This window comes from Camellia sinensis, chromosome 13, assembly GCF_055761805.1.
Source record: "Camellia sinensis isolate YWXY chromosome 13, ASM5576180v1, whole genome shotgun sequence".
Classification (NCBI taxonomy): domain Eukaryota; kingdom Viridiplantae; phylum Streptophyta; class Magnoliopsida; order Ericales; family Theaceae; genus Camellia; species Camellia sinensis.
The window spans coordinates 72,048,294-72,065,000 of record NC_138973.1 but is presented as its reverse complement, the minus strand read 5'-3'; the positions used below and the strand labels follow the sequence as shown (position 1 = coordinate 72,065,000).

General features: G+C 33.2%; 1 protein-coding gene across 1 annotated transcript in view; it reads right to left on the bottom strand.

Moving 5' to 3' along the window:
* Positions 1–420, bottom strand: part of LOC114282149 (tubulin beta-2 chain) — a 3,273-nt gene extending 2,853 nt beyond the window's left edge. Inside the window, exon 1 of the mRNA XM_028224796.2 lies at positions 1–420. This exon is cut by the window's left edge and continues 256 nt beyond it. Coding sequence (XP_028080597.1) covers positions 1–138 — 138 coding nt within the window. The 5' untranslated portion in view covers positions 139–420.
* Between the last annotated feature and the right edge of the window lie 16,287 nt (positions 421–16,707).

Genomic DNA, 16,707 nt, shown 5'->3' with positions numbered 1-16,707 from the left:
TCGCTCGAGCTGGAGATCTGAGTCGCCGCAGTACCTTCCGGTGGAGTCGATGCCGTGCTCGGCACAGACCACTTCCCAGAACTTGGCTCCGATCTGGTTCCCGCATTGCCCGCCTTGGATGTGAAGAATCTCTCTCATTTTGAACGCTTTTTTTTTTTGTGGGTTCGTAGAGAGAATTTTTTTTGTGGGTTTGTAGAGAGAGAGAATTGCAGAGAGAGAGAGAGAGAGAGAGAGAGATGGAGTGAAATTAGGGTAGAGTGATATATATCTTTATATATAGAGGAGGGAGGGAGATGACGGATTTCGTTAACTTGTTTGATATTACTGCGGAATTAACGGAGGTGTTTTGACGGACGTTTGATTTTAGTGGGAAATTTAGGGTTTTGATTTTCGAAAAAGAAAGAAATAGGTTTTTCAAAACATTTGGCTGTGGAATCCATAAACTTATTAAATAGGGTTTTCTTTTTTTAATAAATTACACCGCAGTTTGGTATAAATAAGGTCAAGTTTGGCATGAGACAAAAAAGATAAAAAGTCAAAAAGTTACTATCCTATTTAAGTCATATCATCTTATTTAAGTCACATCACCTCTCTAACACATTACTTCAAACCCAACCCAAACCCAACCCATATTTCATAAAAAGTCAAAAAGTGCACTTATTTAGTCTTCCCAAACTAAGCCTAAAAGGGGGAATTTCATTTCATTAATGATAAATTTTATAATATTAAAAAATAATTTTATAAATTTTTTTATGTATTTTAAATTATTTTTTGAATTTATTACTGAACTATTATTTCTCCTAAATAAAATAATTTTAAAATTAATATAGATAATATGAAGTTACAAAAATAAAAAAGATAAAATATATATTTCAATATATAAAAGACATAATAATTTTTTTTATTAATAAAATTAACAAATTACTGATAAAAAATATATTAATTATTATGTAATTATGTTAAATTTATAAAGTTTACAATATTTTTAAATATTAAAGAAAGTCAATTTATATTTTCTTTTAAAAAACCAAAAAAAAAAAAAGTGAACTTGAATTAAAAAAAAATTACATTATAGTTAAAACAGAATAGTGCGTATCAACAGAAAGCAAATTTGAACAATAAAAAAGCAGTAATGGTAGGAACATAAAGCTTGTTTTGGGAAGATGGTAAAAAGTGACTTTTTAACTTTTAATCAAGTTTTTAGTTTTTTTAGACAAATGATTTGGAAAGTTGGTAAAAAGTGACTTTTGATTTTTTTGATTAATATTTGTTTATGATGTTAAAGCATAATAAAATGACCAAACTACCCCCATTTATTTAAAATATTTACAACTTCACCTATGTAACACATTTTGACCCATGAAGGGTAAAATTATAATTTCACCGTTGGCTAAAAACCAACTTCCCAAATGAAAAAAAAAAGCCAAAAAAGTCAACTTTTAGCTTTTGCTACTAATCAACAAAAGTGACTAAAAACTATGTTGCCAAAATAAGCCAAAATCAAATACAAAATGGGATATAATCCTCTAAAAAATAGTGAGTTCTACCTAGCTTATTTTGGCAAGTTGGTTAAAAATTAGTTTTTTGATTTTTTAATTTTTTAATTTTTTTTAGGTCACATCATCTCTCTATTTTTTTGTACATCTTTTCAAAAAAAAGTCAAAAAAAATTAGTTTTTAGGCTTCGTTTAAGATGTGAGTTGTTTTTCGATTTTTTGACTATTTTAACTTAGGGCTAAAAAATCTCGTTTGAGATAGACTTTTGAATTTTTTTTATTTTTGTAAGAAAAAAATAAAATAATTATAATTTAAATATGACATTTTTTAATCTGAGACTAAAAAATTTATTTTATCATTTTATGACTGTTTTAATCCCAACCTATCCCAATCCAACTTCCCAAACAAGTGCTTAACCTACTTCTTAAAACAGGCAACCTATGAACCCCATTATTGTAAAAAAAATTGCATCCCATCCTGTGTACAACAATGATAGAGACTACTAATTTTAGAATTCTAAAAGGACCACTAATGACATGGCACTCAATAAAAAAAAAATACAACACCTAAGTCAAAATATCAAATCATTCATGATGGGCCTACTGTCACATCATTAGTGGTAGCACTAATTAGTGCTCCCACTCATTTTCCTCCTGTATATTTCTCCGCACATAGGCCCTGTTTGGTAGAACTGTGGGAAAGTGTTTATAGCTTATGCCTAAACAGCTTATAGCTTATAACTATGAACATAAGCTGATTTCTGACTTATAAATTAAGCATCTCCAGCCACACTCAAAGAATAAACTAATTTCTAACTTCTAAAAAGTTATAAGCTATAAGTTATAACCTAAATCAAACACATCAAAATAACTTAAATTAAGCTGAAAGCTAAAATAAACTGCTTTTAAGTTCTGCCAAACAGGCACGTAGACTCATGTTAAAATTGTGCAGTGAAGTAGTACTTATCTACTTTAGTCATCCGTAGGGTGATTTTAGATATTTTTTTAATTTTTTATAAAAAAATATATGTAAAAAAATTAAAAAAAAAAATTAAATAAAAAAATAGAGAGGAGATGTTGATAGATGTTAATTAATATAATCCAAAAAAATGTATATATGTAAAAAAAAATATATTTTTTTAATGTATGCCAAACACCTACTGAATTTCTTAACATGAGGACATGAAAATAAAATTGTTTTTTTTTTAATATTATATATAATTAGAAGTTGATCTGTGTAATGCATATACTTTTTTTAAATAAAAATATTTAATGATACAATATATGTTATAATAGAATAATTTTAATTATTTATTTTAATAATATTTGCGCTACCATTCTATAAAATTGTTAGTTGAATATTTATATATATTAATTTTAATTAAACTATTTGTGTATTTTGATATTTTAGTTCTATCGTATTATAAAAGTGTAATTATCATATAATAATTTCGTATGATATATATTAAATTATAAAATAGTAAAATAAATACTCATTTTAATATTAAAATAATAATTAAATTAGAAGAAGAATTAGTAACATAAAATTAAAAGTAATTCTAACTATTTAATTTTCTTTTATATTCATTTGGAAAATAAAAAAATTGTAGAAATAGAAATTATATAAAATTTATTTAAAAAAATAAATATAAATATGTTGTAGTTAGATTATCATATAATGATTTATATGATATGATATATATATATATATATATATACATATATTAAATTATAAGATTGTAAAATAAACGCTCTTAATTAAATTAAAATATTAAGGTCAAGTTTGGGAAGCGTAAAAAAAATTAAAAAGTCAAAAAGTTACTCAAAAAATTAAAAAGTCATCACTATTTACCAAAAGTGAAAAATTACGGCTGCACAACTCTCAATACTAATTTTTTCCTGCATACTAATTTATACAATTTTTTAATACACATTTTTCCATAAAAAGTCAAAAAGTTAACCCAAACATCCATATTTTTTCCCTCAACTTTTTAGTCAAAAGAGACAAAAAGTGTATTTATTTAGGACATCCCAAACAACCCCTAACTATATAAAAAATTCAACAATGACTAACCAAGAAAGAATTACATAACTTTATCTAAATTCAAAAAGAAAATAATGAAAGCATTCAAATAATATATACATCTCAGTGTGTGAAGTAATTAATCATCTGTAATATGATGTCAAGACACAAAACAACTTACTGTTCAACAACTAAAAAAATAACTTAAGTAGTAAATCTAAATTTTAGAGGTTCCTCGAGAGTATTATTATTGTGCAGGTTTTTCCTCCTATGAGTTGTGATTATATAAAATACTGTTAAAAAAATATATATAATTTCATATATGAAATCATTATAAAATTTAAACAATAAAATCATAATATAAAATAAAATAGAATTGATATTGGGTACATAATAATGTACGAAAAAATAAGATGAAAAAAAAAGGCAATTTAGCATTAAAAAATCCTAATATCTTTGAAAGAATTAAAAGGAAAAACGTGAAAGACAAAATTAGGCCTCGTTTGGGAGCAGGCTATTTTAATAATTTTTTTACTTTTTTGGCAAAATATGAGGTAAATAAAACTAGAGAGAAACTATTTTTAGTTTTTTGAAATTACTTTTTGATTTTTTACGAAAAGATGTGCAAAAAATAGAGAAAAAATATAATCTTTAACTTTTTAGTATAGGATATAAGTTTTTTTTAGTAACTTTTTGACTTTTAAGCTAAAAGTGTTATATGCCAAACGAGGCTTTAGTACTGGGTTTGTGAATTATCTCAATTATCATGACAAATATATAGAAAAGAAATATTTGTCAAATAGAGTTTATATAAAATATGTAGGGTAAATTACATTGACACGCCCCTGAGATTTATATTTATTACAGTTCCCCCTCACCTTTTGAAAATTTCATCCCTCTTCCTGAGGTTTAAAGTTTCATTACAGATTGTCCCCTGAGATTTAAAATTTCATAACAATTCACCGTAATGATCATCATACATAAAATTAAATTAACAGGGGGTCAGTGTAATTTCTCAAATGTAAGAAGAGAACTGTAATAAACATAAACCTCAGGGGTGTCAGTGTAATTTACCAAAAAATGTAAAGTTAATATAATTTAAATTAGATTTGAATTTGTGTAGTACTCTATATGGAATCAAAAAAAATGTATAAACATGAAAAAAAACATTACTTTAATAATATATATATATATATATATATGTATATAGATATATGATTTCTTAGAACCTTCTAATAAAATAAATATTATGTTTTTAATTTTATCAATTTAAATCATAATATTTTGATTTATTTTCAATTTAAACTATTTTTCTATTTTCATTAAGTAAAGTTGACGAAAAAATGTATTTTCGTCATAAACTCAATATAAGTATATATAAAATATCTAAAATATCATTTTTCGTTGAGTTTAATGACTAGAATATATTTTTTCTGTCCTTTTTTACTTAATAAAAATAAACAAATAGTTTAGATTAAAAATAAATCTAAATTTTAAGGCTTAAATTGATAAAACTAAAAACTCAAGATTTATTCTGTTACATATGTCAAACCTTGGAATTTTTTTTAAATAATTTTTCCTAATTTTTACTATAACAAAGACACATAAATACCCTTATTAATTGTTATCAATTAAAACCAAAGAATTCATACAATATATTTTGGAATGGATTTAAAATTCTATAAATTTTAATTTAAAATACTCCTATTTTATAAGATTTTATATTTTTAAAATTGTCTCGTCATGATCTATAAACAAGATTCATTATGAAATTTAAAATAAAAAAAGTGATAAATTACAAATATACTCTCTGAAATTTAATTGAAATACTAATCGCCTTTGTAGTTTTGGAAATTACATTCCACCACTGAGGTTTCTATTTTCATAACAAATCACCAATTTTATTAATAAATCATCAAGTCAATTAACAGTTTTTAATGATATTAAAAATATATTTCAATTAATAATTTAAGTAATTTCATTATTATATAGGAAAGCAATTCTGAATTTTATTTTTTTAGTTAATTCTGTTAAATAAAAAATACTAACAATGAGATATTTGTAATTTTTTAAACCAGAGAAGGCAATCTGTACTTTAAGCAAATCTTAGGGATGTATTTGTAATTTACCCTACAATTTTTGATGAGATACTCAACATGTTTGATATTCTTAGAGGGTCATGGCTATGAAATTGTTATTATTTTCATAATAGTAAAATTTTGAGTTAAATTTCACAATTAAATTCAATGAATATTTTATTAGTTTTATACTAGTAAAATTTTTAATTAAATCTCAAAGTGAAATTTCACTCAATTAAATTTAGTGAATATTTTATTATTTTTGTACTAGTAAATTGTTTAATTAAATTTCAAAAAAGTCAGTGATTTTTTTTATTTTTAAAGTCAGTAAAATCAGTGAAATTTTTATAATTTTCATGATAGTAAAATTTTCAAATAAGAATTATCGATTGCAAAAGAAAGGATTTTTATGAAATTACCACTCTCTTAAATTGGTGAAAATGATTATATTTATAATACATTTGTCATTATGTTTTTAATCTAATCATAAAAATTTTAATAAAATAAGTATTTCATTTCATTTTATTCTTATAAACCAGATAGTACCTAAAATTATTCGAGATATTTGAGGAGTTGGTTTGAATAATCATAGTTGCACATAATAAAGAGTTACAATACACACGTAAGAAAATCAAGTTGATTGCAATAAAATATTTTCTAGCACTAGCATGACACTTACCATCAAGTGAAGAGGAATCACCCATAGTCTAATTAATGTAATGGGTGTTATAGTCAAACAATTGATTTCATCAAACCTTGTATGTCAAACATACGATTACTTTGGATATGTTCGGTAACGTTTACGTTTTCAATTTATATTTATAAAAATTTTATAAATTGATTTTTATTTATTTTTTATTTATTTTTAGAAAAACATAAACTACAAACGCGTTTGGTAATTGACAAAATGTTTAAAAAAATTTAAAAATATAAAAAATAGTGAGAAATGGCAAGTGGTAGCAAGTGGCGGCGAAAGACGGTGGTGGAAAGTGGTGGTGGTAGTAGTGGGTGGGTGGTGGTGGTGGGTGGGTGGTGGTGGCGGTGGGTGGGTGGGTGGGTGACGGTGGCGGGTGGTGGGTGGTAGTGAGTGGGTAGTGATGGCAGGTGGCGGGTGGTGGCGGGTGGGTAGTGGATGGTGATGGTGGGTGGCTGGGTGGGTGATGGTGGTGGGTGGTAGCGAGCGGGTGGTGGGTGGTGGTGGTAGGTGGGTGGCGGATGACGGGTGATGGTGGGTGGATGGTAGGTAGTGATGGTGCGTGGGTGGGTGGGTGACGGTGGCGGGTGGTGGGTGGTAGCGAGTGGGTGGTGGCGAGTGGTGGTGGCAGGTGGGTGGGGGATGGCGGGTGATGGTGGGTGGTGGCGGGTAGATGGCGGGTGGTGGTGGTGGTGGATGGGTGGGTGATGGTGACGAGTGGTAGGTGGTAGCGAGTGGGTGGTGGTGGTGATGGTGGTGAGTGGTGGGTGGTGGTGGCAGGTGGGTGGTGGTGGCGGGTGAGTGGCAGATGGCTGGTGGTGGTGGGTGGCTGGTGGTAGATAGTGGTAGCAGGTGGGTGGTGAGTGGTGGTGGCAAGTAGGTGACGGGTGGTGGTGGTGGCGGGCGGTGGATGGTAGTGGGCGGTAGATAGCAGGTGGGTGGTGGTGGTGGTGGTGGTGGCGAGGGATGGGTGGTGGTGGCGAGTGGGTGGTAGGTGGGTGGTGGCTAGTGGGTGGTGATGTGTGGTGGTGGCAGGTGGGTGGTGTGTGGTGGCGGCAGGTGGGGGTGAGTGATGGGTGGTGGTGGCGGAAGACGGTGGTGGAAAATGGTGGCGGGTAGTGACTAGTGTTAGGTGGTAAAAAAAAAAAAACTAAAAACTCAAAATGAAATCACATTTTTTGGCCAAATTTATAAACTGAGATCACTGATTTATAAATCAAAAATTTTACCAAACAAGTTTTTATTTAAGTTTTTTAAATTTTTGTAAATATAAACTGAAAACTGAAAATGTAAGTGTTACCAAACGACACCTCTGTACATGGAAGATGATGTGGTGGTGTTGCTAATGGCTGTTTTCATCAATGGAGGGTTAGAAGTTATGAAGCATAGGTATTTGATAAATATATATATATATCTTATTTGTATTGGATATTTATCGAGTATTGATATTTTGTATATACAAAATATGTATTTAAATTGTTGTTTTAAATTTTATCGTACTACAAATGTACTTACTCAAGTCGTAACTCAGTCAAAATAATATTTTCTTATAATACAAAGGTAAAATAAATTTCATTGTACTTTTATTATTATTATTATTATTATTATTATTATTGTTATTATTATTATTGTTAGCATGATTTTAAAATTTTGTTATAATTTGTAAGTTATATCATATAATGACATTTAATTTTGATTTATACCTTTATTTTTGATATTAAATATGAATTATAGGATACATTGTAACAAACTAAATCATTCAACTAATTTTTGCAATAATTCAAATTAAAATAATTTTTTTTACAATGGGGGTGTTTGGTGGGACTTTTTTTAGCCAACTTATGACTTCTGGCTTTTAAAAAGTTATTTTGGACTATTTGGTTAAACTTATTTCAAACAGCTTCTGATTCTAACAACTTATTTTAAGTCAAAAAAGCTGATTCTGAGAAGCTGCTCACCCCTTGCTTCTGATTATCAGCTTCTGCTGTGGACATATTAATTCACGGTTATACTCTTAAATTTTTTTATTTTTTATTTTTTTAAAAATAGAAAAAGACCCAAATAGACTATAAAATGTTATTATTTTTTTTTATGAGAAATATAGACAAATAGTGAATAATAAAAAATAAAAATTAATTGAAAAAACTACTTCACAGCTTATTTAACAAACACTACTCAGCAACTTAAATCTATAATCCAACAGTTATACCAAAGAGATTAACAGCTTCTGATTAAAGTCATAATGTATAATCTGTTAAGGTACAATCTATAATCTATTTTAACAGTTACACCAAACAGCACCAATGTCTAAGAATGTACGTTAGAGGTGAGGGTAAATCAGTTACAAATAATTTAAAAAGCAGAAACTGTAGACTCACACTTTGCAATTTTTTAAAAAACAAAGGGATCTTAGCTTTTGAATACTCTTTGGCAAGTTTGAGATCCAATATGGACTTATTCTAGAACATGTATCACTATTTTTTCTATTTTTTTTAAATTCAAAAATAAATATTAAAAAATAATTTCAAACCCTTCCTGAAGTTTTCGAATAGCATAAAATAACTATTTTAGCATTTGTCAATTACATCAATTTTTTTAGTAACAAATTTATTCTTGCCTTTTTTGGGAAGTGGGATAAAAGCTATTTTCTAGTTTTTAATCTATTTTGAGTCATATCATCTCTCATATTTTTTACGTATTTTTTTAAAAAAAACTAAAAAAAAGTCAACTTTTAACTATTTTTCCAAAACACCCCTCTAAAAAAATTACTAAAAAGCAATTGCCAAACTAACACTCAATTAGAAATTTCAATATACTTTTATTTTTTATCTAGACACTTCATAATTTCAAATATATTTTTATTAATATCATTTCAAACCTTAGCCCCATGTCCAAAAGGCAACTACCACCAACTCTACCTCCAATATCCACCATAGTTAAGTCACACTCCCTATCACCATTGTCTCCTCCCACACCTCCCTTCTACAAACCAATCTTGTCACTTTCATACCGACTTCCCTCCCTCCTCTCGACTCCCTCCTTTTACATCCCCTTTCTTCTTATTCCCAACAACTCTCACCCATCACCGTTTACCTCCTCATCCTTTTTCCCTTTTCTTCACATGTTATATGCTCTCTTTTTCTCTCATTTATATAACTAGGGTTTTTAAGGTAAAAAGCTAGTAAGTGTTCAAGAAGGTGGGAGACGATGTGAGTGATGCAAAGTAGAGAGGAAAGGACGTAGAGGCATTGAGAGGAGATAGGGTGGCTTAGGAAGGAAGTAGTGCCAAGTAGGTAGTGGGTGGTGTGGAAATATTTGTTTTTTTGAATTTTATTTTGTCTTAAAGTATAATTGCACACGAGGATAAAGTCATAATAAAAAAAATGTTTTAAGTGAATGTAATTAGCAATATTGCCTGTAAATTTAGTACCTCCCCTAATCTTGCTCCCATTACAGGTTTTAAATATACTCATCAAATTTCTGTTTTCATCCATATATACAAGTATTTTTTCATCAGGTGTAAGATTTATTAGGTATATGATAAGAGAGAAAAAAATGAGAAAATTATGAATAAATGGTAAGATCAAAATAATTACAAAACAATGGAGAATAAAAATAATTACAATATACATGGAAAGATGTAAAATAAAAAATACAAAATGGAAATTCTTTTGTGAAATTATTTTTCTATTTTTTTTAAAAAAAAACTTCTCTTCCTCTCTTCCCCCTTCTATTCTCTTTTCGTCTTCCATGCAAACCCTAGAACACCATTGGCCAAGCCCCTCTTCTACCCTCCATCAAATGAGGGATGAATAAGAAATCTTTTATCAAATTTTCAACAATTTTTTTTTCTTTTTTCGATTAATAAAAGAAATTTTTTTTTGATAAAGAGATAAATGATCAAATATAGAGAGTAATCCAAAGACCTTAGCCAAAGATTGCGTCATTGTCACGGAAGATCATCCTAATTAGGTTGGCACCATCAACTCAGCCAATCATATGCGAATGCTAAGAATATTATTAAAAGATGAGGGATTGAAGATAAGTTTTTTTCACTTGAATTACTTCCAACAACCGTTTTCACTTAAATTTGATGTAATTGATGGAATATTGAATATAATTTTTTTATATACCTAAAATAGTTAAAGGAGGTTTATGGGAAATGTTAGATTATTTTAAAAAAAATTAAATGAAATTTTGAATCTCACCAGTAAAGTGAGTTATATCAAATCAAAATTTTAATCTAAATTGTTGAATTATAATTTGATTGAAAAAAATGTAAAATTGGAAATGATTTTAGAAATGCTGTGGACCGTGTGATATAAGTTGATCCCATGTGGATGTGTAAGGTGGGGGAGTATGGTGGAGTGTGGAGAGAGTATTTTAAACTATTTTTAAATTGTTCTTTACTTCTTGTGAGGTTGTGACTGACATCTTTGGGAGGTGAAGGGTAACAATCAAGCTTCTTCATTTGAAAGCTAGAGATAGAAGGAAAGCCTCAAAGGCACATATGAATCCGTTTTGTGCTCATGTATTTGCTTTATCTCCTACTCATAGAAACCTTGTGAACAAAGCAAAACCACCCACTTGTCCACTACCTTACATTTGATTGATGGTGATGGCCTCTTCTCTTTCTCCTCAAGGCTTTTCCCATAATTGGAAATTTAGAAGTATTTATTTGCTTTTCCTAATATTATTATTTTCAAGTTGTACAATACATAGCATCTTCAATAGATTATTCAAAACGCATTAAAATCAGACATTTGCACAATTAATTAATTAATTATTATTATTATTTTTTTTATGGTGTCTCTAATATGTATGTTAGTCTTGTTGTTAACTTGTCCGGGCATTTTAAGCAAGGCTTTGGCATAATAGTTGTGTGTTACTACTTTATAATATAGATTCAACTTTTATGGAAATGAGTTTAGGCTTCGTTTGGGAAGTGGATTGCTTTTTGATTTTTTGACTATTTTAGATTGGGGTTAAAAAGTCTCGTTTGGGAATGACTTTTTGATTTTTTTGACTTTTTATGAGAGAAAGAATGTAATGATTATGAGTTGGATGTGATATTTTATCTTATTGAGCTAAAAAACCTATTTTGTCTTTTTGTGACTATAATAACCTCAAACCCAACCCAACCCTTCTTCCCAAACGAAGTCTCAATTCAACACTCTATTTAAAAATCATAACCAAACAAATTTTCTACACTCAAATCATAATTCAACAACTCACAAACTCAAAATACAACTCATACTCTCAAATCATATTTACAAAACTCTACCAAACGCAACCTTAATATCTTTTGTAGTGTTTATCTCTTAGGTCTCGTTTGGGAATAGACTTTGGGCTGGTTTGGCATCTTATAAAAAAGGCAAAAGGTCAAAAAGTTACTAAAAAAATAAAAAAAATATATCACTATTCACAAATTTAAAATATAAAAAAATTAATTTACACAAAAAAAAAATACAATCCAACTTTACGCAAGTGATGGTACTGAAGTGATGGGAAAAATTACATACATACATTGTGATGGTACAAATTACAAATCAGATATATATATTCATTAAGTTGGAGGGTACTGTTGGGCCCGTGGAGGCTAGGAATGGCAACGGGGCGGGGCGGGGCAGGGGACTACACCCCCCGTCCCCGATCCCCGGCGGGGAGCCCATCGCCCCTCCCGCCCCCGCCCCCGCCCCCGATCAGGGATCGGGTTTCCCCGACCCCGAAATATCCCCGATCTTTTTCTTTTTTTTTTGAATTTTGTTCAACACAACACAAGACAAGAACAAAAAAAAAAATAAAATCTGTTTTCATCATCATCATCATCAACAATATGAATCAACAACAATCATCAACTTAAAATAAAAAATAAAAGCTGAAATTGAAGAGAATCACTTCATTTATTTTCATCATCATCATCAACACTTAGTACTTTTTAGCCGAAGTAAGGATCTAGGCTGAAGAGTGGTTGGCTGGAAAAATCAACATTTATTGTTCTTCAGCCGAGATACGGATCTAGGCTGAAGAAGTTGGCTGAAAAAACCAACACTTAGTACTCTTCAGCCGAAGTAAAGATCTAGGCTGAAGAGTGGTTGGCTAGAAAAACCAAAGCTTATTGTTCTTTTGCCGAGATAAGGATCAAGGCTAAAGAGGTTGGCAGGTATGGCCAGTCAGATTGTAAAGTTATGACCAGGATAAGGTATCTCGGTCCGAGAATATTATACTTCATTCAGATTACAGTTAGAACGTAACATGCATGACAGTTAACCGAAATAACAGTTGGATCAAAAGAGATTTCATTGATCATACGAAGTCAAAGTACAAAAAGGGGGGACTTCGGCCCGGTTACAGTCTCTCTTTTCAAAAGGCAAAAAAGAAGAAAAGTACATAGTCAAGCAAACAGGTCATCTAAGTTAGTATCTAAAACCACCCGGTCTTCGCTCGGTTGAGGCAACCACATTCTGATTAAGCTCGGTTGGAGGCACATCATTGGACACAGCTGGCAAAGGTGGGATGGAGACCTCTGGAGTTGGGGAGGTAGACTGGCGACCGGACTGAGTGTTGTCTTTTAGAGCTTCATCTTCATCATCCTCCTCCAGAAATTATTGCTGAATGGTAGCAGCATACTCCGTCAGTGAGCTCGGTATGAAATATGAAGGAGGATTGAAGACCTCGGTCTCAGGTCCATGATCGAGTTGCGCCACAGCCCCTCTCCACCCGCATTTAAAGAACAGGTCCTTCACAGCTTCACACTGCTTGATGTACAGGGCTTCGCCTTCTTTGAAACCGCGGTCCTCCGCATCCTCTAGCTTCTTCTCAAACTTTGTTATTTCGGCATTCTTTTTTCCTTCAAGCTTGGCCAGCTCACGTAGATATTTATCTTTCATCACGGCCAGAGCCTTTTGTTTAGCAGCATCAGCCGAGGTAACTAGCCCGGTGAGTCGAGCCACCTCGGCCTCTAGCTCGGCCGTCTTCTGTTGGGACTCTTTTAGCTCTGCCGTCTTTTCATTAGCCTCGGCCATGGCCTGCCTGGTGGTTTTTCGAAGTTCCAACACTCGCTTGTGAGCAATGTGGTTTTTCTATATGGCCTACAAAAGGATAGTAAGACAATTTTCAGTAAAACTGAGCCAAAATTCGCAAGAATTTCTAAAAAATAAGCGAAGGAGCAACTTACCAGCACCATTGATTTTTTGGACGAACGTAGGGCCTTCAATTCGGTTAGGTGGTCGTGGTGCCTCATGTCGACTGGAAGGCAAACGCCTTTAGCAAGGCCATCAAGTGGTCTTTTTCTGCGACCACTAAGTCAGAATTCGTGATAGCACGGTTCTGAAATGTGATCTTTGGTACCCACTTTGAGGAGCTAGCTCGGTCTGAGCGCTCAGGTGGAGGGCTTGGTGAAATGGTTCGAGGCACCACGGTTTCATCCTCGTCAACAAGGCGTGGCTCGGTTATGGAAGTCCAAGCACGCTTGCTTAGGCGAGATGATGAGGGCTGAGCGGTTGGTAAGGCCACTACGTTCTCTTGTGGTTGGCTTGCTGGTGGTACATCGGCTTGGTTTGTTTCGGTTAGAAGGGCCCTCACTGCTCTTTTCTTGGCTATTTCTTGTTCGGTAGTTAGTGAGATGAGATTGATTTAAGGCAAGGATGGATCTGGCTCTGGCGAAGGTTCAAGGAGGAAATCGGTCACTCTGGTCTTCCTGCGGGTACTATATCGGCAGGTCGGTTCGAAATTCAGTAGCTCGGCCCAGCCTTTGTTTGGATATCGGAGTGCTGCACGAAGTACGTTTAAGTTTGGGTAACTGTACTGAGACTTGAGGAAGTTCAAATTTGCATGAAGTAAGGAGAATATGGTTAGTTTGGTTCAAGAAGTGAAAACCGAAGTAAAGAAAAACATGCAATAAAGCTGAGGTAACCTGCTACACCCTTGTTCCAATTTATTCTGTAGCCAGGGATCTGGGCTTGATGGTCCTTAAAGTTTCCAGATACCGAAAAGAAATCATCATCATTCACGTCTTTATCCAGGGTATTCTTTATTATTTTTCACGTCGGCGCCTTATTCTTAAATAGTAAACCCAGCCATATTCGGCCGATCCTATGGAGTATTGATGGAAGAGTTCGGCTAGACCGAGATTAAGGCCAGCTCGACGGTTTAGCTCGACAATGCCGTTTATTATGCGATAAGAATTGGTGGAAAGTTGGGTAGGGCAGAGCTTGGTTTGTCTAAGAAATTCACAAAGAAGGGGTTGTACAGGGAATCGCAGACCGCACTCTACGATGGAAATAACGTTAAAAGGGACAAAGCCTTGTTTTCCCCAGGGACGGTGTCTAGTTCGGCTAGTGAAAAATGGACATCATCTGGAATTTGGTAGTCCTTACAGAATTCGGCTAAAAATCTATATTTACTAAAAGTCTATATTTACCCATTGATTGTTAAATTATCAATAAACTAGCTAAAGGTTTAGCTCGGTCAAGAAAAGACGCCTAGTAGCTCGGTTGAGCAATCAGAGGAGTGCCTGGCCAACCTAAGTCTGCAAAGTAAAAAAGAAAGGTGTTAAGCGCTGATCACTGGACTGTGCTACAAAAAACAAGGGCAAGATAAATGAAGTCTTAGCTTGGCTACGCAAGATGCTATCAGTTTTTAGCTCGGTTTGAGCAAGGGGATTTTTATCCCGGTTGAGCCTTTGGGGCAACATCCTTAGTACAAATCGTACTAAGGAAGTTGGTTTAGCCCCAAGTTGTAGCTCGGTCGGAAGTTAAGGCTTTCTAAGTACAGTATTGCGCAAACCTAGTACGGTTCGATTGCTTGTTTAGATGAAGCTAAAAGGTACCTAACCTATGGAAACTACAAGTATGGCATGGGTTTTAGTTTGGTTGTTGGGTGTGGCTAGGCTTGCACCTAATGCAAACAATATCCTAGTTCGGTTGGGATGTGATTTTGGATCAAATATAGTGTTTTTTCACACTATTCATGAATGTAGTGGTTCTATCATAAGGTTTTCCCAAAAAACTGAAAGTGAAAGTGGCGTGTGTTTTGAAAAACGTACAAATACGTGTGTTGTGTATTACAAAACAGATGCAAAATCAACAAAAAAGAAATAAGATTGGGTTACTTACAAGTTTGAAGACGAGTTGATGAAGATCAAAGCCACGAGAGAAAGCTCTTTGTAGGCACTATGTTTGGGAAAAATGGAGGTTCGGAGAGAGAGAGAAGGAGGTGAATAGTGGAATGAATGATTCAAAACGAAAGGGTGTTTTGTGTAGAGGAAAGGACAAAAAGGCGGGACTGTTCAAAATACACAAAGTACGAAAACGGGCGTGACAGTTACACTGAGCCAATGACAGTTTGCCACGTGGCCATGGAATGGGAAGCGGTTCAGTACAGCAACCAAAGAGACGTTTTGACCGAACGTGTTAAAATAGCCTGGTGTGAATTTAGCTTGATTGGAATGCTAAAGTTTTTAGCTCGGCTGGTAACAGGTAATCCCTATCATGCTATGCAGATGGAATTAAGAGACAATTGAGAGGGTAATTTATGAGTAAATTGGGCCGAGCTGGGTAATGGGCCATTCTATGGGCCATAGTAAGAAGGACTTAGTAAGTGGACCGTAGTCCAGGTGTTAGCTCGGTCCAGGTATGGAAGTGACCTAGCAAGGGTTAGCTCGGTCCGGGAATAATCATGGTCGCCATAGTCAGAGTAGATAGTTAGCCCGGTCCAAGAAAGCTCCGCCGTTAGCTCGGTTACCACATTCAGAGCGGTAATAGTTAGCTCGGTCATACCATATTAAGCCGAAGTGTGTTGAGCTTTCCTCAGAACCCTGCTATTGGTTAGCTCGGTCCAAGCTCGTTGTGGTTAGTGCGGTCTCGGACAACCCAGTTGAAATATGTCAAACCGAGGTACACGCAGTGAAAGGAAGAACCGAGTTAGGGAGAGCTCGGTCTATCTGCGGCTTTAGCATGGCCATGTTATCTCGGTCGTATTGACATCCAACCATGGCAAAACCATCTCACTTGGTTTAAGCAGTGAGGGGGTGTTTAAGGATAAGCATTATCTTTCAGGAATGTGATTCCTAGGAGGACTCTATATGGAGGAGTAAGAGTCCTACTAGGATTGTACCACACAGAACCCATAAAAGCTCATAATATCACATATGGAGAGGTAACACAACTTTGATTCCCGAATACACAGAGTTTTTTGTCTATTTGTCTATTTTGCTGACTTAGGTATTGGAGAGGTATCCGACACACACCCGCCGGCTAGCTCACGTTTGTGTTTTCAGGGAGTAAAGCGACGTCGTACGGAAGAGCGCAGACTTGATCAACAGGATTATACGAGAAGGTTTATTTCTTTCCTGTACAGTAATGATATGGTATAAAATTTATATTGTGCACCTTTTGAAGCACACACTTTATGATGT